Source organism: Mesocricetus auratus, unplaced genomic scaffold, assembly GCF_017639785.1.
Source record: "Mesocricetus auratus isolate SY011 unplaced genomic scaffold, BCM_Maur_2.0 Super-Scaffold_100676, whole genome shotgun sequence".
In the NCBI taxonomy this organism is placed as follows: domain Eukaryota; kingdom Metazoa; phylum Chordata; class Mammalia; order Rodentia; family Cricetidae; genus Mesocricetus; species Mesocricetus auratus.
This window is the reverse complement of record NW_024429266.1, coordinates 174,693,734-174,715,536: the sequence shown is the minus strand read 5'-3', so window position 1 is coordinate 174,715,536 and position 21,803 is coordinate 174,693,734. Positions and strand designations below refer to the sequence as shown.

Here is a 21,803-nt window from a genome sequence, read left to right as displayed (position 1 = left end):
GGGTATTTCTGATCCATTCCATTGCTTAGGAATGGACTCTAAACATCCTACCCTCTTGGTCATACTTAGTTAATTTCTAGGATAGATGTGTATCCCAGATGACCTTCAGGGCTGAGATACATAAATTAGGGACAAGATACACTCTGCAAGTTTTGTGTAAACCTTCTCTTCCATCATTAAGCATACAGCTAATCTGATAATCCTATAATCGGGGGCGGGAGGCAGAGAGGGAGGGAGGAAGGGAGGGAGAGACTAAGACTCTGACTGATTTCTGATGTCACCTTTTGAACTCCTGGATCCAGTTATGTCTGAGGCCAACTCCTCTGGAATGTTTTGTCAAGTCTCTTATGCTTTAGACAATTTGAATGAAAGAGTTTGTCATTTTCCTAAGCAGGTTGCAAACTCCCTGTGAGCATTTCCGAAGAGGAACCTGTGGTTTTTCTTTCTATTTTTATCTATTTTCATATTTAATGTTCAAGTAAAGAGCCATCACAGTCATTCAGAGGAATCCCAGGCCCAGTGAGTCACACTCTGCCGCAGCCAGGCTTCCCCAGGGGACATCAATGTACACTGTATTCTCCTGAAAACAACTGGAACTTCCAATAGAAGGCTTTGAAGAGTCTTCCCAGCCCAGAGCCCTCTCACATCTTTCCAACTTCCCCCCTGAGAAGCTGAAAAGGAAAGAAGCTGGCAGGAAGCCAACACAGACCACCTCGGTCAGGGCAGGCAGGGAAGGGCAAAGGAGAACCGGCTAAGGGAAGTCTCCATGGTCTTGTTTAAAGGTTGCAGCTGATTTCCTGTAGAGTCTGAGCTGGACTCATTGTGCCTAGAGTGAAGTCAGAAAGCAGTCAACTGCAGACAAGCCCCAGGATGTGGGAGGGGAATGTGAAGCCTTCCCCCAAGTAGGTGGTTTCCTTAATTTAACCATTTGCTCTTCAAATGGGAAACTCCATTCTCTTCTGAAAGGCCCATAAGGCTTGGCTCTCCATCACTTTGGAGAAGAGCCAGGAGTAGAATTGATGCATTTCAGGAGTCCTGATACATTTCATAGAGATGGGGCGAGGGAGCTAAGTTGACAGGTCAGTGCTCCCTTGGACTTGGGCATCCGCCAGCCTCACCTCAGCTTGGCAGGTAACAGGTGCTCACAATTATTTGCTGAGTGACAAAACAAGTCGGTGCAAAGTGTGTTCCTAAACTGGATCCCAAAGTCACTGTAAGGTATGCCTTAGGGACGGTCAGGGAAACTGGATGCGAACTAGGAATTAGACAATCGCATTATGACCTTGTGAAGTTCCCTGGGCAGCCTTGCTTGTGGAAGGCTCTGGATGGTTTTAAGAGAGGAACCCCAAACATCAGCAAGTCCTTCTCAAATGGCTTAGAAAATAATCACCTTGTCCCCATCATGTTGCATGAGCTGGGGCTGCCTTCTGAGAACGCCTCTGCCTGGTGGTCTCTGCCCATGCTCTAGAAGGCATGAAGCAGGAGCCTACACTTCCTGTCTGCCACCTGCTCTGGTATATGCCAGCTTGGGCTCTCACCAGTGCCAGGTGACTGACTGTCTGGTGTCTGTGAGCAACAGGAGGCTAGGCCTTCCCAAGTGGGTCTGAAACCATGAAAGGGGCCTAGTGATTCCCAGCTCCACAGTGGCCAGACTCAGGCCAGTGCCATCTCCTCCTGCCTGATGTGAGGGCACGGCACAGTGGGCAGTCAAAGCCGCTCACCTCAGGGTGGCCTGGAACAAGACAGGCAGCAGGGGCAGGACTGCCGAGGATAAGGAGGGACCATAGGGGGAGGGAGGAGGGGGCTCCCCAGGTAAAGGAAGGTGACCCACAGGTGCGCTGGGTGGAGGTGGGCAGGGGTCAGAGGCCAATTTGAAGGAGTTGGTTCTCTCCTTCCATCATGTGGGTTTTGGAAATTGAACTCTTCATCTCACCAGCCCAATTCATGTTTCTTTGAGGGTCTTCTTTTAGGACTCAAAGCAAGTTCTTGGTTCCAGTGGACAGCGACCTTCCAGGGCTCTGCAAGGCCAGGGTGACCCAGGGGTGGACACACTTGTCTACACCTTACACACTTTGAGTCTTGTTCTGGACCCACCCGTGCAGTGCAGTGGACTTCTACGCTGGTGGGGCAGCCGGAAGCAGTATGCCAAAGAGGTGGCAAGGACCGTGGAGTATAGTCACTTGTCACTCAGGTCCTCCTTTGAGGCTCTTATTTCCCAGCCCTTCTCACAATTATCTAAGGACTATGTCCCTTAATAAACCCCTTACTCCGTGGTATTCATAGCAGTTTCTCATCCCAGACTGATTTGATTGACAGAGGAAGGGAGGAAGGAGGAAATGGGGCTAGGGGTGAGCCAGAGACTATGGCATGCCTACAACTAGTGAAGCCTGGATGAAGCATGGCTAGGAATCCAGTCTAGCTATGCTTGCAACATCTCTGCCAAGGTCACATATTTTAAAAGTTAAAATTCTAAAGAATGCATCAAGTCAATGCCTTGAACTCACAGAGATCCACCTGCCCCTGGGTTCTGGAATTAAAGGTGTGTGCCTCGAAATGTGCTTCTAGATCTCTGTTTTGGCCCACACATTGAGAATGCCTCCACTATACAGCTCCAAGTCATTTCTTCCTGCATTACGTATCGTTTGAGGAAAGCCCAGCTTCACTGCAGTGGGCTCTGAGCCCAAATCTTTCTTCATCTGGGACAGAGTTAGTTTGTGTCCTTGTGTTGTTTCAAGAAAAGAGCCTATTGTACATTTCCCCTCCCTAAGAAAGGAAGGCCTGCAGTATGTGTGGTGGTTTTAGAAGGGAACTATCAGGACTGGAGAGATGACTCTCCTGAGTTCAATTCCCAGCAACCACATGGTGGCTCACAACCATCTATAATTAGATCTGGTGCCCTCTTCTGGTGTGCAGGTATACATGCAGACAGAGCACTCATAATAAATGAGTAAATAAATACATACATAAATTAAAAAAGAAAAGAGGACTATCTCCCATAGCCTAAAGTGTTTGAACTCTTGGTGCCCAGCTGGTAGCCCTGCTTGGGGAAGTTCAGGAGATGCAAACTTGCTGGAGGAGGTACACCAATGGGGGATGGGCTGGGAGGACAGCCTCGCTACTTATAGTCTGTTCTCTCTACTTTGTGCTTGTATTCAAGATGTTAGCACTTTGCTTCCTGCTGCTGTCTCCATGCCTGCTGCTTACCCGCCGTGCTGGACTCTTATTCTTCTGGAACCGTAAGCCCAAATAACCCTTTCCTTCTGCAAGCTGACTTGGTCATAGTGCTTTGTCACAGCAACAGAAAAGTAACTAATACAGTGAATATCATAGAACCTTTATTATTTTTCCTCTAAATTCTTAGAAACTTACATAACGCCCGTGCTCTAGTTGTGATATCATTTATAGACATTTAAAACACATCTTCATGTATAAATATTTTACATTTGGTCCATAGAACAGATAATTTTACTAAATAATACTGTAAATGTTTTTAAAACAGGCTCTGTATATAGTCTGAATAGTCATATATTACATATACTTTTTATATAGAGATAAATTTACTTGGTGTTCTGAGAATAAATCCTTATTGCAAAAAACAAAGCATATATGATAATACAATTATCTTTTTCCCTCTGGGCAAAAACTAAAAAAAGAAAAGTTACACATATTCACAGTTCTCACAGTAATTGTACGACCCTTAATGTTGTGCTCTATAAGGTAAGTTTGGGTGGGAATCAGGGGATTTCTTGCCAAACATCTCAGAGGTGCTTGCAAACATGAAATATACTGCACTTATCTCAGAAAGACTCGTTCTGACTTTTACATCTAAGAACAACGAGCAGCAAGAAGGAAATCTCCTGCCCTCATCCTAAAGGGCTTCATACACAGTGGGGGAGGGACCACAGGGCCACGAGACACAGTGGAGGGTCCTTGCATTCCATACCCGGGACTCTGATGACAGGCACCTGTGCAAGCTGGTCACAGAGTCTCCACCGAGCAAGCAGATTCCTCAACCACACGACCCCTTTACAGGTGGCCTCAAAAAGATCTGGTAGATTGCCTACACACTATCACACAGGATGCTAAATGCCACATGTGAGGATGGGTGTGCATGTGTGTGCATTTCTATGTGCATATGTGTTTGCATTCTCTACAGTGTGCTTAATGCTCTGAGGGAGAGAGCTTATTGCAAGAACTGGTGTGCTGGTCTCTTTTGGATGAGAATGACAAGAGATTAAAAAAAACCCACGGTCACAGTTATTCACCATAGTTATTAAGGATTAGTCATAAACACAGTTTGTGAGCTATCAAGCTAAGGAGCTACGGGACAAGACATACACTTTGCTACATGGGAACCCATCCTCTCAGCAGAGGAGAGAGGCTAAACTGCTGGAACTTTCCAGAAATTGTCTCCACTGGCTTTACCAACACAGAGCCCAAGGCCAGAAGGGACATGTGACATTTCCCTCTGGAGCAGGTTAGCAAGGGAAGCCCAGTGTCAGGGTAGGGTAGGCAGGGCCTCTAGCTTCACCCTCCTCCATTAGTGGTCATATATATTTGAGGAATTTTCAGAAAGGTGAGGAGGGACAGCAGCACAGAGTGGCAGTGACAATCTAAGAGGGAAACCAGGGCCAACTGGATTGGTCCTGATTTAGACAGAATCCTCACCTTGGTTTCCTTGGCCATTGTTTGTGCAAAACTGGGCAGCTCAGAGCTCCCACTTGGGGAAAGTACTGGAATGGTGACTAAAAAAGGCAATTGTGCTTGTGGCTTTTTTATTTTTTTTAAATTCTCCTCAGCATACACGGCCCTTCTGGATAGGCTGCTGCTGTTAGCATCAGCTGGGGAGGTGGAGCAAGGGGCGCTGAGCTGCCCGGGTCACGGGGTCGCAGGGACAGAGACCCTCTCCGCACTGCTCTGTGAACAGCCACAGAGGTGTCTGGGGGCTGTCTGTGAAGCTGCCTCGGGAAGGAGTAATTGGGAAGGAAAGAGATTGGCTCCCGGTGTCCACGAACAAAAGCTGTAGCCCTGATCCATGACCAGTTAAGAGCCAAGTGGACAGGGAAGTCTGGATAACAGTCTATAGTTGGGGCACAGGACAACAGTCTGAATATGACTAAAAGCCAGGAGTGTGTGGCCTCAAGCTGTCACCCTCTCTGGCAGCATAAAAATGAGCTACAGTGGCAGTTACAAAGGCCAGCCACCTGATCCTGCTGTGGGGCCTGCAGGAAAAGTAACCAGGCCTCTGTGAAAGCCCCCAGGGGTGGCTGCCCACGTAGGGTCCACCCAGGGGCAGACTGTCTCCCACCTCCCCTCTCTGCATGGTGATGGTGTCTGGACCCGCCCCTTGAGGTAGGTGGAGACAAAGAGCATCTTCAGTCTTCAAGGGGTGTAGGTACAACCAGGCCAGGGTGCCAGTGTTGGGGTGATAAGGGGGCTGCACCCCTAGATGTAGGCCTCCTTGCTGGCTGAGCCGCCAGCCTGCGGCTGCTCAGGACCATTCTCAGGACGCACGATATCTTCACTGGGCTGAATCATGACCTGGAGGCGCTGTGGGCAGGGGTGATGGTGAGGCTCCTTGCAGTGGGGACCAGCCATTCTTATCCCTCTCCCTCCACCAAACCCAGCTCTAGTCTCCTTACTAGAGAGCCACGTGCCTCACATGGTGGAGGCTACCTGGCCAGAACACCCTGCTCTCATCTCCTGACCCTCTGATGCCTCTCTTGACCATCCTCAGCATAGCAGCAGGAAGCTGGTCAGAATGGCCCCTCCTTGTTTCAGGACCCAGTAGACACCCTTTCACCCACTGTAAAAGCCATTGCCACCTCTCAGGCTTCAGTGCCCCCCCCCATCTCCGATTCTCCCCCTCCTCACTTAGCCCCCTCAGCCACACTGCCCTCTCTTCTTCAGATACCCCAGCCATGCTTGTTCTCCGGGCTTTTACTCATGCTGTCCCTCTGCTCACCATGAATCCTTTCAGATTCGTATACAGCCTACTCTGACCCCACCTGCTTCCTCCTTCTGCCATCCAGCCACACTGATCTCCCTTCAGCTTACCTCATGGAGTGTTGACCCCTTGACCTTTGTACAAGCTTCCCATCCTACCCTCCTAAGAGCATTCTTTCTGCTTCTACCACTTAGTCTGACTTATCTTCAGGCTTCCAGGAGGCCACCCTAGTCCTGCTCCACCCAGGCATATCACCAGCGCCTCAGAGGTGTACTCCGTCACTCTAAATGGTGCTGGCTTGCTGACTCGAGCCTTCCCAACTAGACCCTAAGCGCCCCTGAGTTGCAGAAGAGCTTACCTGCTTCAGAGAGCCCTTTAGGGTGAGGAACATGTAAGCCATGTACCCAGGGATGAGCACCATGGAGGACAGAGCCATGAGCCAGCCCACGCCCTGGCCCCACTTGGGGAAAACGTAGCTTCCCATGGTAAGGGGTGTCATCTGCACAGCACTGAAGAGAAACACGCCCTATGGATGGGGAAGGGCACAGTCAGTCATGGGGGTTGGACCAAGCAAGGCCTTACCCCCACCACAGCTATTCTGACACTGTGCAGGTGAGGTGGTAAAGCAGGATCCCCTTTCTGGAAAGGGCCTGGGGAGGGGTCCCTGCCTGCAGACTAGCCAGGCCCTCTCCAGGCCACCATGATCATATACAGGGCACAATATAGGCAACAGCCCAGTCCCCATCTCAAGAACCCCACGTGTCCCTGCCACCTCATGGAGGGCGTAAGACTTGATAAAGAAGAGAAGCATCTGAGTGTCATGAACCTGGGCTCCTAGGTAAGGCTGAGCTGGGTGAGCTCGGTTCTCTCTGTGGTGACTCAGGACAACAGTCTGGTTGGCTGAGGCTGTGAGGATAGGGTCATGTGATTGTTTCTGAGCAGGGCTTGACACAGATGTCCAACAAACAGAAGGTGAAGTGTTACTTGAGGGGAACAGGAGACCTGGAGAGCTTTATCCTGCCTTTACTTCCAAAAATGTCTTCAGGGACCTGAGACGCCTGTACCCCAGTGGGCTAGCCTCATCCCAGTGGACTAGCCTCATCCCAGTGGCTGGTCAAGCCCCATCCTTACCGCCACAATGATGGGTGTGAAAAAGGACCAGCACAGTTTCCACCAGATGCAGGGTCTGGAGCCAACCATCTCCTGGATGTTGTCATAGAACCGGTTGACACCTGTGACATGGGTGTAAAAGCAGAAGCAGAGAACAGCTTCCAGGACAGTGGTCTAGAACCCAGTTCTGCCACTTCTTCCTGTGTGGCCATGGGCAAGTCCCCTCACTTCTAGGAACCCCAGTGTCCTTGTTTCTTATACGGGATATGTGCTTTGGTTTTACTCAATTCCTATAGCACCAGAATATGTAAACATGCAAAGACACACCTGCCTAGGGCCCCTCCCACAGAAACCTGTCCCAGCCAAACCTTCAGAGGCTTTTCTGGGGGTGGGGGCACATTTCCCCATGGTGGTCTTACTGTGAGAAACTGATAGTGGGTAAAAGAAAATCTGAAGCCCGCAGAACAGAGCAGGTCGCTGCTCACTGAGGACACATCCTGCTGAGATCGTTGGCATTTGGGAAGGACATTCTTAGATCTTTGGACTCCCACAAGAAACCAGTGAATTAGACTCTTCCTTTGTGATTTGTTCTAAAAATAGTTCATACCTGTAATCATATACAGTCTTGCAATCATTAAGCACATGCCTTAAAAAACTGTAAAGTTTTTCAGATGAAATTTCCTTTTTCACATTTATTTATTTCGTTTGTGCGTGGGGAGGCACATTTGGAAGTCAGAGAATAACTTCTCTCACCCCACAGATGGGCTCAGGCACTTGAACTCAGGTTGCCAGACTTGGTGGCAAGTGTTTTGAGCCATCTCGCTAGTCCCCTAATAAAATTTCAAACCAATTTTTTTATCCTCAAATTTATAAAGTCATGATGGCTTGCATTTCATTTTAAAAATTTATTTATTTTATTTTATGGGTATAAGTATTTGTCTACATGTATTCTGCACCATGTTCATGCAGTGTCCACAGAGGTCAAAATAAGGAATTGGTTCCTAGTACAGGAGATTGTGAGTCTCCATGGAGGGGTGCTGGGAACTGAACCCAGGTCTTCTGCAAGAGCAGCAATTGCTCTTAACTTCTGAGGCATCTTTCTAGCCCCTGGCTTGCATTTTTAAATGATTGGATGAAACTGTCCCAGTCACACTTTCTAAACAGGGTAGCTAGCACATGTGTCAACTTAGCTTGTGGAAGTGTTAAAAAGACAAAATAAAGGTTTAGTAGTCAAGATATTATTAATGAACAGTGATTGAGTGGATGGATGGATGGATGGATGGATGGATGGATGGATGGATGGATGGATGGGTGAATAGATGGATAAATGAACGAAGAGGACTGGCTCTCACCGTAAAACCAGGAAATGGAGACACACTCAAAGAAAACCAGGAACAGCAGGCTCATGCCACTGGCAGAGTAATAATCAAAAAGCTTGAAGACATAAATGCCCCCCTGAAAGAGACAAAGGGATAAAGTGGAGACATGGCCCCATCTCCCCGAGTCCCATGAGCCCAAAGAGGCAGGGATTAGGCACACTGCAGCAGAGAAGCTTTGAGTAAGGCAAACTCCTGGGTCTGTGGCTGCTCACTGTCTGGGTGGTGGGGGAAGATGCCCCATTTCCAGAGGGCTTTCCATAGGTCCAGAAAAGCAGCCGAGCCATCACTGGCATATATCAGTGATTCTTCTTTCATGCTTAAACCCTGTCCTGACTCACACAAGACAATAGGAAGAGCTATTGTTTTAAATCAGATCTAATCACAAAGCCTGCAAGGTCTGGTTTGACAACCTCATCCACCTCCCACTCTGCCTCTGCCACAATGGCCTCCTCTTGTCCCTCCAGCTCTACAGATGCATTTCCACTACAGGGCCATTGTGCCCGTTCTGCCTGCTTCTGTAAGATTCCCTACCCCACCTCACCCCTGCACTGGCCCTGCCTCATCTCTAAAGTCTCAGCTCAATGGCCACTTGCGTAGAGAGGCCTCTCCTAACTACCTTGTCTGAGGTAGAGCCCCCAATCCTTGCTGGTCACTCTTGATTCTAATACCCATTTCTTTCCTGGTGCTCCTCTCAGGAAGAAGCTAATATGTCTGTTAGTTTTGACCCATAAAACACAAGCCCCTGGAAAACCAACATGGTAGTGCCCATCATGATAACATCATGGGCTATGCTAACCCACAGCAGGTGTGCTCAGCATTTCTCTCTGAGATAACCAGAATGGACTTGGCAAGTGTCCCTGTCAAATGCCCCACTCCCAAGTTGATTCTGACTCATTTCTGTGAGCATTTGCAAGCTCATTCCCCAACCCACCTCATCCTCCATCTCCCCTACCCCCTCCATTTGCTCATCCCCCAGTCACCTCATCCTCTCCCCCTTCTCAGTTCCCCCATCCCTACATCACCCACATCCTCACATCACCCCCATTCCTGCATCACCCCATCCCCACATCACTCTATCTTTATATCACCCCTTTCTCTTCCTCCAGGAAGCAGGTGGTTATGGCTAGGATGGGTGCTACATTCCCTAGATTTATCCTATACCTTCTAGTTCAAATTTTGCTTCTCCCATCAGCCTGGGACTCCATGGATCTCACAGTGGAATGCATAGGGGATGGTGTTCAGTGCAGAGAAAGATGGTGGCATAGACTAACTCTGAGGAAGGAGGCCCAAGGGCTGGAGAGCAAACATGTTTCCTGGCATGAAAAGATGTGCCAAGTCCTGGGGGGGAATCTGAGGCATGTCCGATGCTGGTCAGCCTACCTGGGTGATGTTAGAGAGGCCAATCAGGTAGGACACGATGCACACAGCCGCAATGAAGAGTTCACGGCGATTGCGGAGGAGCCTGGGGTACTCGTCCACCAGGGCAGTGATGAAGCCCTCCACGGTACAGAACTGGTTGGGGGATGGGTGGGGTCAGTCACTTAGTGCAGCCAGCCTCCACCCACCCACCCACCCACTCAAAAACAGGAGGCCTATAGCCACACAGCAGGGATGGGATGGTCTGGGATCAGGCCTTCCAGGCACGGTGGGTGTTAACCAAAACCAGGCTGGTCCTGATGAGGGTTCTCCTGGTGCTCTGGGGACTCACCTGGCTGTCTATCCCCAGCATCAGTAGCATGGAGAAAAAGAGGATAGCCCAGAGGGGAGAGATGGGCAGCTGTGTCACAGCCTCAGGGTATGCCAAAAATGCCAACCCAGGGCCTGGTGGGAAGGGCAAAACAGAGGAAAGAGAGAGACTGAGTGTCACCAGCACACCCGACACACCAGTACACCTGGCACACCTGACAACCTGGTACACACACCCAGAAGACCCCACACACCGCTCATTTTGACTCAGTTCATCCTTTGGGTAACCTTGTGTGTGCCCCGTCATCCCGTAGGAAGCAATGAGATTCAGCACTGAGAGGGAAGACTGGCAGGTGGCTCAGAACTGTGGCCATCCTCCAGGGAGAGACCATGGGACCCGGCCAGTGGCCGGGACAGTGCAGTGGAGGAGCCGGATGGAGATACATGCAGGAGGCAGGTGGAGGGCAGACACTGGAACTGATGCTCTTGTGGAGGGTGGGGCTGGTGGGAGGAGGCTGAGGCTTTTATTTGGCTTGGGGCAGCTGTGCTCTTCATGAGGTGGGAAGTTACAGGGTGGAGCAGATGTGGGATGTCTGTCTGGGTCTGGAGACTCCAGAGGGGATGGTTGAGTTCAGAAGACACCCCTGTGAGGATACTGTGATCTTCCAAGGTGTGGCTCTGGGGCGGGGGTGGGGGTATGGAGAATGGGGATGGGGGACAACAAGCTGGAGAGTTCCTCCTAGAAAATGAGCTTACAGGAGGGGGTTCCCCTGTGGGTAAGACAAAAAGCTCAGCAGAGAGCATGACCAACCCAATTCCCCAAGGGACAAGTCACATCACTTTCCTGAACCTCAGGGGCTCCTTCCAGGGACACAGTCCCTCTGCTATGGCTTGCCTTGGCCAAAAGAGAAATTAGGTCAGGCATTGAGGGTCTTCCTGGCTTTGGCACTGGTAACCAGGAGAGCAGAATGGACACAATCTACACAGTGACAATGTTTTTAGAGCTACGGCAAAAGTCTAGCCTGAAGCCATGTCCCAGCTGGACCCACACACATCCTCATGACAACACATACCATCATGGCAAGCCCTGCCTTCCCCAGGTAAAGTGCTAACCTGAGGCCGCCACGTCAGCAATGGATCTCTTGGTGACGTGAGCCATGAAGCCCACGATGGAGAAGATGACGAAGCCAGCAAACATGCTGGTGCAGGAATTGATGCAGCAGACGATGATGGAGTCCCTGAAGAGCAGGAGGGCCATGAGCTGGGGGAGGGGTGTGGCTACAGGCTAGTGGGGTCAGAGGGCAGTGACCTCCGAGGGAAGGGAAGGAGGTTCTAGAAGAGGAGCTACAGGGTCTCGAGGTCCTAGAAGGGAAATTTCAGATCAAGACAGTAGAGCAAGAGGAAAGGGGTCGCCTAAGAGGCAAAGAGGGACCTAATATGTAAATAGCCAGGGTGGGTGTGGCTACAGAAGGCGTGACCTTGGAGCTTGGGATCCACAAGGAGTCTTAGATGAAAAGGGTAGGCAAAGAGGCAGAGAGATTGGCATGCATTCCTTGGGCGTGGCCTCAGTGTGCCTCTCCCAGGAAGGCATGGTCAGGGGGTGTAGTCAGGAAGGAATCCTCAGGACCCGTCCCCTCACACCTGTACACATTGTTGTGGAAAGAGTTGTAGCTTCCGAGAGCGATCAGGGACCCCAGGCCCAGTCCGTAGGAGAAGAAGATCTGGGTGGCTGCATCAAGCCACACCTGTGGGCAGAGGATCAGAAACTCAGAACCAATTAAGTACAGAATCATCATCACAGCTGCCTGCCCAGGAGTCCTCAGCTCTACCTGACATAGTCAGCGGCTGCAGTGTGCCCTGTGGACCTGTGGGGCGTGGCAGAGCACGATGGGGCGCTCACCTCAGAATCTGACAGCTTGCGGAAGTTGGGCGTGATGTAGAAGAGGATCCCCTCCCTGGCCCCAGGCAGCGTCACTCCACGGAAGAACAGGATGATGAGCATGATGTAGGGATATGTGGCAGAGAAGTAGACCACCTAGGAGCAAAGGACCGCAGGACTGCATCTGCTCTGCAGCACCAGATCCCTTCTGCCTCGGGGAGCCTCCCCTGACCCGGATTCCTAGGCGTGCCCACCTTTCTGAAGTCCCTCCTCAACCCACTTCCCCATTCCTGTCTTCTGCCCTTCTCCCAGGCCTATGAGGCTAGGGTCTGTCTATGGCCAGTCAAGGAGGAAGACACACCCTTCTGGGAGGAGATATCTCCCCACCCGCCACCCCTGTTAGAGGCTTGGAATTCTCTGTGAAGCTCAGGGCTGGCTTCAAACTCACAGTGATCCTCCTGCCTCATCCTTCTGAGTGTTTGGGTTACAGGAGTGACCTCTAATTCTTGTTGCTGTTGTTTGGGGTTTTTTTGTTTATTTTGTTTGAGACAACATCTCATTATGTAGTCCTGACTGGCCTGGAATTCAGACAGCCACCTACTTCTGCCGCTGGAGTGCTGACATTAGAGATAAGATTGTGCCACCATACTCGAACCCCATCTGTTTTTTTGTTGTTGTTTCTACATTATCCAAGTAACACAAATGATAACAGGGAAAGCTGAAAGTCCATGTGGACATGTACACAAGGTCCTGTAGACAGCTCCTAGTAGATGCAGGAAGGACAGGCCACACATGACTGACATCCCTGCTCTCCCAATGCTTACAGCCATCTGTGACATCCAGTGGACTCTCTGTAGATATCTGATAACCTTGCAACATTTCAGTTCTTCACTTTTTCTGTGAGGTTGACTACATGTCCTTGTAAAAAGGGCTCAAATGACTGAGTCACCTCTTTAACGTATGTGAAGCTAAAACACACAGGCCAGGCTCATGACTGCTCAGCTCCTAAACGCTGCCACACTGTGTCAGGAAGAAAATGATCTTTAATTACAGGAGATCCTTCGGGTGGTGTCAGCTCCCTCCATGGCTTTCCAGCTATACAGGGATTTAAACGCAACACTGAACCCGTCTGTATGCATTTTTTTTTTATCTGAAAAAGTGTTATTTCACGCTTGGGAAAACTTCCAGCATGCAATTACTGAATCTAAAGCCATCAACTTTCCCTAGCTGTGACTTACGTTGCTTAAGAACCCTCTGGAAATGAAACTGCAGCTGGCAGGGCACAGTGGCCTCTGTGCTGAGCAGAACTGTTTAAACTTTCTTCTGTGAAACTGGCCTGTGCACTTAGCTTCTTTTTGACCTTGGTTGCCCCCAAGTCTGATGTGATTCCCACATTAGGGGGTGAGCATGGGTAGATTCTGAGTTACCTTCAGCCCTCTTATTGGACTCTCGGATCCCTTAGTATTAAGCAGTCATAAATCATGAAAAAAAAAACCAACTTAAAAGAGAGTACTCAGTCATCAGTAGGACCAGTGGGCTGTGTAACTTTGGGTCATTTTTAAAACCTTCTCTGAGCCTTGTTTTTGGGTATGGTTTTCAAGCCAGATGAGCAAAGAGGCTGGTTGTATGAGGACACAGGCCATGCCTAATACATCTCCTGTCTGTACTTCCCTATTCCCCATGCTCAGCATGAGGCCGAGCACACAGTAGGTGTTCAATAGAAACTTGTTGAAGGACAGGCTGTTGGGTCAACATACCTAAATGATACAGTGAGGGAGACCCCCACTCTATGTCCCTGGTAAGTAACCAGAATTCTGGGCAACCATCACCACCAATGGTTATAACTGGTATTAAACACCCAGTTTCCATGTAGAAGGCATTGGTCAGCATTCTGCATAGATTGTCTCTCAGCCACTAATGGATGAGGGAACTGAAACTCAGGGGGGTCTTGTGACTCGTCCAAGTACTCATGGCTATTCTCTGGGGTGCTGAGGTTCTAACTCTCCTCCAAAGCCCTGAACAAAGGCCCCACTCTTCTGCTTCCTTGAGTTAGCCTGGAAGGGTCCGATACCTGCCTCTGCTTGCTTAGTCCTGGAGATGAGAGGTCTCCTGACTCTAGCACAGGATCTGAGGACTTGGTGGGTCCCAGGGCCTACCAGATTGCACCACAGGTGTGTAATACCTCTGCTCCCTTCAGACCGGACTCTAGAGTAAGTCAGATAACTCTGTCCCTAAACTCTTCAACAACACTTGAGGCCAGCTGCCCTCCTGAGTCAGTGCCCAGATGGCTCCAGCCAGATGTCCCATCTTGGTCCCCACTTGCACGTGTATAAGTAAGATGGAAATGACAACTCCCCTCCATAACACTGGAGAACCTGACAGATGCCAGTGAACCACTGGGTATGTGTTATTGCACAGGAGGAAAATGAGTTTTGGGGAGACAGGGTAATATGCCCATGGTCACAGAGCCAACTAGCTATCATGCAGGGGTCTGAACTTGGGGATGTGTGTCTGTGGCCATCCATCACTCACCCATGGGTCAGGACAGAAGATGACATCTCTGGGTCCCTGTACTGGACACAGGGTGGCATGGAACAAATACTAGGAGAAGCTGGTTCAGTGACCCTGGAGCAACACCTGTCATCTGGTGGCTTCATCAAGCCAGTGGCATGTGTGACCTGGGCAGTGGCTTGTCTCATTTCACAAGACTGCATCCAGGCACAGAGACCTGAAAGGGCCTTAACTAAAGTTAGATGGAGCTTGTAGGAGTCATGGGCCCTGGCCCAGGACAACCTCCTCCTATAGAACTGCCCCTCTCCTGTGTGCCCCCATTATGCACACACCTTTCCAGTCCAACCAACACCCTTCCAGATGCAGAAATACACAAGCACCCAGGCAATGGCCAGTGTGATGGCTAGTGGCCAGCGGATCTGTCCTGGCTTGTCCAGCCCATCCGTCATCTGGTGCATGTTGCGCCTGGGGATAAAGGAAGGGGAAAGAGTCACATGGGCCAGTGGAAGGTGAGCGACCAGGGCTCTGACCCAGACCATACCTTCCCTAGAGGTCCTGGTGACACCATGACCTCGTAGTTTGGACAGGGACCTTGGGGCCATGACACTCACCCTGGAGATTGTACAGCAAGAATTGGTGTCAACTGAGCATCATCACCTCTACTCTGCTCTACCCAGACCCATGGGATCCTCCTAAGTCCCAGGTAGGACCATGTGATCACTCTCCTGCCTGAGACCTTGTAGTGCACAGGGCCCTCTTGTCTGAATCTGAGAACAGATAACTGAGACCTCCCAAGCCCCACAGCTTGTTCTTGCTTCTAGCACAGGCCCTCACCTGGCACCCTCTGTAGCTGCTGCCCTCACTGAGCCTGCACACACCCCTTCTCTTGTCCCACCGACTCCCCCATTCCATCTGTCATGGCAAGCGGGCGGTTCAGGCCATCTCCCCTGCCCTGTATGTCCTCCTGCTAGTATGGGGCATCCAAGGCTATCAATGCCTGTTGGCATGCTCAGGTCTCTAATCACCCTGACACACAATAGACTCTGGCTGAAAGAGAAGTCACATTACCTGCTGCCACACTCTCCTCAGCCCCCTGCTGCCACCCAGCTGGCACACCCTCCCCAGCCCTGTGCCCAGTCCCCACTCACTCCCAGAACTCCACCACTGCACTGGTCATGTTGGTGGTGTTGACTAGGCTATAGTTGGAGAAGCAGCGCTCAGTGTTCCAGGGGTTGTCACACTGTTTCCACGGCAGGGTCTGCAAGGGCAGAGTCATAGACAGATCCCACTAAGACCCTGGGGCTGGCCAGAGGGGACTCCACTCACCCTGCCCACCCTCATCACCATTTCCCACCTCTCCTTCCTAATGGCTCTCAGGGGCAGGTAGACAAGATCACACCACCCACTTCTGAACTCCTACCCCTCCCCACTACCAAGAACACTGTGTCCACATGGGTGACCACAGCAGACAGGGTCTGTCCCATGTCCAGCCTTACGGGGCGAGTTTCACTGTTTGTTTCCTTCCTCCATGTAAAATTCACCACTGTTCCTTCTGTAGCCCAGCAGCATGAAGCACACACAATATTATGCAGCAGCACTTTCTAGAAATGCTGTCTCCTTTACTCACTGACTCCCCATCCTTCCAGCTCCCCCGTGATGCCTTCTAACTCCTGGAACCTGACCACTTTAAGGACCACATGCCGGAAGAATCACACGGCATCTATTCTCTGTGACGGCCTTATTGTCTTCAAGTTCATGCCCACAGTACGTGAGTCAGAGTTTCTTCCTTTATTACGATTAAGTAATATTCCACTACACACATGCAATTCAGTCACACATGTTCCCTGGGGATCCTGGGTTATTTCTGAGTGTTGGTTCTTACAAACATGATGCTGTGAAGACATGGCATAGACCCCAGTGTTTCTGAGACACTACTTTTGGTTCTTTGGACTCAGAAACAGAATTTCTGGATCATGTTTATAGATGAGAGCAGTGAGGTCTCAGAGAAGTTAAGCTCATTCCTGAAGCTGCACAGCTGGTAGATAGTAGAGTCAACATTCAAACCCATGCTGTTCTGAGTTCACACAAAATGAACTATTGAATTCAATTGTGGGATGCCGGAAGTGCTACACTGAGGCTCTCAGAATGGCTGGCCAGGAATGATACTATAGGAGACAAGCTATACACCTCATGAAAGGACTGACCTAGGGAACACACTGGGGATCCCCACAGCCTATGTAGGCCAGCAGCAACTCACCGTGGTGAAGGAGTTGTACAGGTAATAGATGGCCCAGGAGATGATGACAATGTAGTAGATGTTCAGCCAGAAGGACAGCACAGCCGCAGCGAGGCCCACACCTGGGGTAGAACACATACCGGGCATGCTCAGATATGGATCCAAGGCTTCTTCTTCCCTGAGGGCCTTGGGTGAGGCCCCTCCACATGCTGAGCCACACCCCCACTCACCCTTGAACATGGGAGCCAGCTTCCACACGCCCAGGCCCCCAATGGAGGTGTACTGGCCTAGAGAGCACTCCAGGAGGAAGAGAGGAACACCCGCGAAGATGAGCGTCAGGAAATATGGGATCAGGAAGGCCCCTGGAGGAGAGACACACTCATGGTCCTGAGTCTCCCCAGCAGCTATGGCCCCTACACAGAATTCCCATGTGTCCCTCTGGGAAAGTATCACCCAGGACTAGGGCCCAGGCCCAAAGGCACCCTTCATTCAAAATGCACCCCAGCTCTTGCAAGAAACAGAGGATTCTGACACCACTGCCACAGACAAATGTCACTGGGAACTCTTAATAAAAGGACAAGGGGCAGCCAATAGGACCTGCTCCCAAAGACCCTCCCTTCCCTTAAAGCAGACCCGGAAAATGCAAAGCCCTGGCCCCGAGGTCACCAGGTGGCCACCTACCACCACCATTTTTCCCGCAGAGGTAAGGGAACCTCCACACATTGCCCAGGCCGATGGCATAGCCCACACAGGACATGAGGAAGTCGAAGCGTCCCTTCCATGTGTCCCGGTCAGGGAGGTCCCCAGCCTTCTTCTGCACCTTGACCACCAAGGTTTTGGGCTTGTCGCTGGCTACAGGGGCCTCGCTGACCTCAGTAGAGATCTGCCCATCGGCCACCTTGATGTTGTCAGTAGCCATATCTCGGAGCACAAACTTGGCAGCAGGGGTCCTGGTGGGTGGGCGTGTGATGTCAGCTCCGGTCCACGTGGACAGCAGCTTTGCGGCCTGGGGTCAGTGTAGGAGGACAGAGTAAGTAACAGACAAGGGGGAGGGGGACCCTGAAGGTGCTTTGAGTTCTAATTACCCACTTTACCACTTGGGGGGCTGTGTGACTTTAGCTAAGTGCTTCAATCTCTCTGCTCTGCTCCAGATTTTAAAGCTAGGCCAGCCACACATCTCTCATTCGGCTGTTGAGAGGAAAGGCAAAAGAAGCCACATTTGGCGGGATACTTAGGAGGCTGAGGATGGAGGGTCATGATGAGTGCAGCCTTGGAATCTCAGAAAAGCTAAGATAAAACTTTCATGTTTGCAGACCAACCCTGTCCTCATTGAGGAACAACCATGGCTTACATGACCTTTACCCAAACATGGTCACCCAGAAAGCCCTTGGGATCCTCCTGTCTCTGCCTCCTCAGTGCTAGGATTACAAGTGTACACCCCCACACCTGGCTGAGTGTGGGAAGCACAAGCATATTTGGAGCACACATAGAGGCCAAGGGAGGCTGTTGGGAGTCCTAGCCACACCAGCCATATTTCCTTGAGGTGTGGTCTCTCCTTGAACCTAGAGATCCTAATTCTTTTAGTTACACTGGCAGCCAGCAAGCTCCAGCAATCATCTTCGCTCCACCCTCCTAGTTCTGGGGTTCCAGGCCCATGTGGCCACGCCTGACCTTTTACAACTACGCTCGGGTCTCATCCTGGTTCTGAGTTCAGGTTCTTTACTGACTGAGACATCCCTATGATTGCTCTGAACTTCAGTTTCCCCGTTTATACAGTGGGGCCCGTCTCCTCTCACTGGCAGAGTGCCCCGCATGGTTGCTCATCTTACCTGATGGGCTCTGCAGTGGATCCTTTCCTAAAGGCTCCCTCCGCAGAGCCTGCAGAACAGAGGGGGTGAAAAGGGCAGGGAGGTGAGTGGGCCGACTAGACCAAAAAGTACCTGGCTGTTGGCGGGGGACAACAGGCAGGGGAGGCAGCTGAGACGCAGGCTGTGCGCGTGACTGCAGAGCATCCCCAGCCAGGGTGACTGCAGTGAGTCCATGCAGCATAGAACTGGCCCACAGATGCGCAGACATGCAGGGTGGGCTGTGTTGGGACAGCTGTGGCGATGGGCAGGGTGTTCCATAATTTTATCAGGGGGGAAACGTAGAACCAGGGGAGGGACAGCGCTCAGGGCCTGCTGGGAGTCAGAAACTGGACTGATATTTTCTTTTCTTTTTTTTAATATACAAAATTAAAGTTTATTCTAGCTGATATTTTTCTCCATCCTCCATATAAATCTGCAGAAATGTTATAAAAAAAAAGTGATGTCAGAGCACAGGGAGGTGCCCTATATTTTCTAGCATAAGGAAGGTGGAGGTTGGAAAACTCTTCTTCAAGTGGTCCTGTTTAAGGTTCTGCCCCCTAAACATGTCAACAGACATTCGTGGAATTGATTTTCTTCTTTGTGTGCTAACATTTTTTTCTAGAACATTCTATAGAAGCTGTTTAATAAAATAATACCAACTAAACTTATGGAACCCTCAGAACAAACTGGAACACAGGAAGGAAGTGCTTCTCCATGGCTCCCACAAAGAAGATGAGCAAAAGCCATAGGTAGCATGGGCGTTGTGCCTAGGACTTGCCCCAGATGCCCTGTGTGCAGTGCATGGCCGTCAGCCCCTTGCATGCAGCCTGTTACCCGGCACCACTGTGTCCTCCTCATGGGAATACTTCACGACCACCCCTGCTTCTCCTCAAGGTGGCCTGCTCAGTTTGAGCCTCCTGCACAGTAATGGCCTTGTCCTGAGTGTCTATCTCCATTCTGGCCAGGCTCGGCCACATCAGGGAGAACCGTGGCCTCGGGCAGAGGCAGCCTCTACTTTCCAGGATAGAGAGAGCAGGAGGTAGAAGACGAGGCGTGCTTCAGCATCAAGATATGCAGACGCCAGGCAAGACAGGCAAATGGGCTCACTTCTTCTGGGACCACAGTTCTGTCCCCAGTCTATCCCAGTAGACTGTCTACTGTCTGTCCCAGTAGACAATATTTATTCAGAATGATCCAGTCACCTCCGGCAAGGTCTGACCATGTGACCTAATCTAGCCACTCAGATTCCTTCTCTGGGATCTTGGTGTGAAGAAAGAGAGACTTAGGACTCTGGGGCATCGTGGGCTGCCCACCCTGTACTTGAGTGTGGCACAAAGCTGGCTGCTGAGGAGGAAGAGGATATCTTGCTGATAGGTTCCTTTATCCCAGCCACTCTGCTCTGGGATGTCACAGTGTCCCTATATGGCTTGAATGAGACACTTCAGAGGTGGTCAGGCTGGTTGTGAAGCCTGGCTCCCACCAATGTCATTGCTGCTGGAGTAGTTGTTACAAAAGTGAATTTCACCTTCTCGGCCACTTCCCTGCATGTCTTGGGAAGATTCAACAAGAAAGTCCTTCAGATGCCTCTAGACTGCCACAGACTGTCAGTTTCCAGAACCATGAGCCTCCAGGATGTTGTCATTATCGAACACTGGCTTGTGGCATCTGTGACACACTGATGGGCACTGATGGGCAAGGATGGTCCCCATGGTCACATGTGGCTCTAAGACTCCTTGGCCCCTTGGGTCCTCAGAAAAGGCAGTCCACAAGTCCTCAAGTCCAACCAAGGGGTCCCAGGCAGGGCTACTTGGAAGAGCTGGCCCTGAGTGAGCCAGGCTGCCATTTCTGTTTTCCGGAAATGTATATCCGGATTCATCCAAACACCTGCAGCATCTGAGAAAGAGCTGCGGAGCCACGAGCTGTGATTTCATGTCTATGTCTGAACATAAACAAAGGAGGCTGGTGCGATGGGACTGGTGCCAGGGAAGGATTCAGGATGCAGAGACTGACTTGCCTGGTACAGAAGCAACCTTATTGCTGAGTCTGCCCTTGGCTCCCTCCAGCACCGGCTCATGCAGGCTGAGCTGCCTTGCCCCTCTGACCCCATGAGAACAGCAAGGCCAGGCACGGAGGCATGCAGGGTAACTCCGGCACTGGCTGACAGGGGCTCAGGATAGTCACCATTTCATGTGGACTGATGATTTGCACCCAGCACTTCTGGCTACATCCGTGTGGGAATACACCAGCAGAGATAACACAGTGATGGCGGGCCGGGCACTCTGGGACTCTGGTCCCTCAGAGTCTCAGCATTTTTACAAGCCCAACTATCCACATGTCAGTCCTAGTAGGGAACACCAGCTGTAAACACGTGGGTCTCTTTGCTGTGGGTCTTTACCTCAGCCCAAGAGGAAGAGGTCCAGCTCATCCCTGTCAGAGGCTGAGAGGAAGTTGGACTGGAGTAATGAACATGGGGATTGGTTGAGAGAAAGACAATATAATCAGGCAAACAGAAGACTCACTGAGAGGTTGGACTTAATGAAAGAGGCCAGAAGGGTGGTGAGTGTCTCAGTGATGGCCCATCCGTCTTCAGCGTGGTTCTGTGATCAAGTCCTAAAGCCACTTACAAAGACACAGCTAAACATAAAGATCTGTGGGTCCCTCAGCCGGGGACGGAGTGAGGAGTCGGAAACCCTAGATCAGAGGTGGCAAATGGGGCAGAAGCAGCCCTTGGGCTTGTTTAATTTGGCCACAGCAACAACAAAACTCAGCTGGAATTGTTAGTTGGAAATGTGGCACTCTGGGACACAGTATTTAAAGAAGTACAAAGACCCCAAGACTGGAAGGAGCCCTTGGTGTTAGCAGCAGAGAGTCCAAGAAAGGAACAGACCCAGGTGGAGGGGTGACAGGGTTCACATCGCACACGGTCTCAGACGCCAGTTCAAATTATCATTATTTTGTATCATAAATAGGTGGGGCTCTTAGCCTGAGTGTCCGAGAGAGACATGGGGACTTGGTCTTGGCCACTGGGGCACTGGGGCTCCATCCTGGAGCAGGGCCTGCTGGTAGAAGAGGGGCAGCCCGAGGGACAGTCTCCCTCTGTCTCATGGCTTCAGAGGGCCTGGTGTGGGTAGAAGTAGGCAGGGGCCTGGAAGCCAGGGCTGGAGAGTCAGGGGTGCCATTGTCCCAGCACTTGAGTTGTGGGTCTGAG

General features: G+C 50.9%; 1 protein-coding gene across 1 annotated transcript in view; it reads right to left on the bottom strand.

The window, feature by feature from the left end:
- Positions 1 to 3,318: 3,318 nt before the first annotated feature.
- Positions 3,319 to 21,803, bottom strand: part of Slc6a1 (solute carrier family 6 member 1) — a 33,154-nt gene continuing 14,669 nt past the window's right edge. Inside the window, exons 2-16 of the mRNA XM_005066125.4 lie at positions 18,578 to 18,626; positions 17,430 to 17,754; positions 16,979 to 17,110; positions 16,770 to 16,870; positions 15,661 to 15,770; positions 14,845 to 14,977; positions 12,023 to 12,157; positions 11,764 to 11,867; positions 11,236 to 11,360; positions 10,145 to 10,257; positions 9,817 to 9,948; positions 8,410 to 8,512; positions 7,079 to 7,179; positions 6,306 to 6,473; positions 3,319 to 5,550 (exon numbers count right to left, since the gene is read on the bottom strand). Coding sequence (XP_005066182.1) covers positions 5,446 to 5,550; positions 6,306 to 6,473; positions 7,079 to 7,179; positions 8,410 to 8,512; positions 9,817 to 9,948; positions 10,145 to 10,257; positions 11,236 to 11,360; positions 11,764 to 11,867; positions 12,023 to 12,157; positions 14,845 to 14,977; positions 15,661 to 15,770; positions 16,770 to 16,870; positions 16,979 to 17,110; positions 17,430 to 17,667 — 1,800 coding nt within the window. The 5' untranslated portion in view covers positions 17,668 to 17,754; positions 18,578 to 18,626 and the 3' untranslated portion in view covers positions 3,319 to 5,445. The remainder of the gene's footprint in view (positions 5,551 to 6,305; positions 6,474 to 7,078; positions 7,180 to 8,409; positions 8,513 to 9,816; positions 9,949 to 10,144; positions 10,258 to 11,235; positions 11,361 to 11,763; positions 11,868 to 12,022; positions 12,158 to 14,844; positions 14,978 to 15,660; positions 15,771 to 16,769; positions 16,871 to 16,978; positions 17,111 to 17,429; positions 17,755 to 18,577; positions 18,627 to 21,803) is intronic.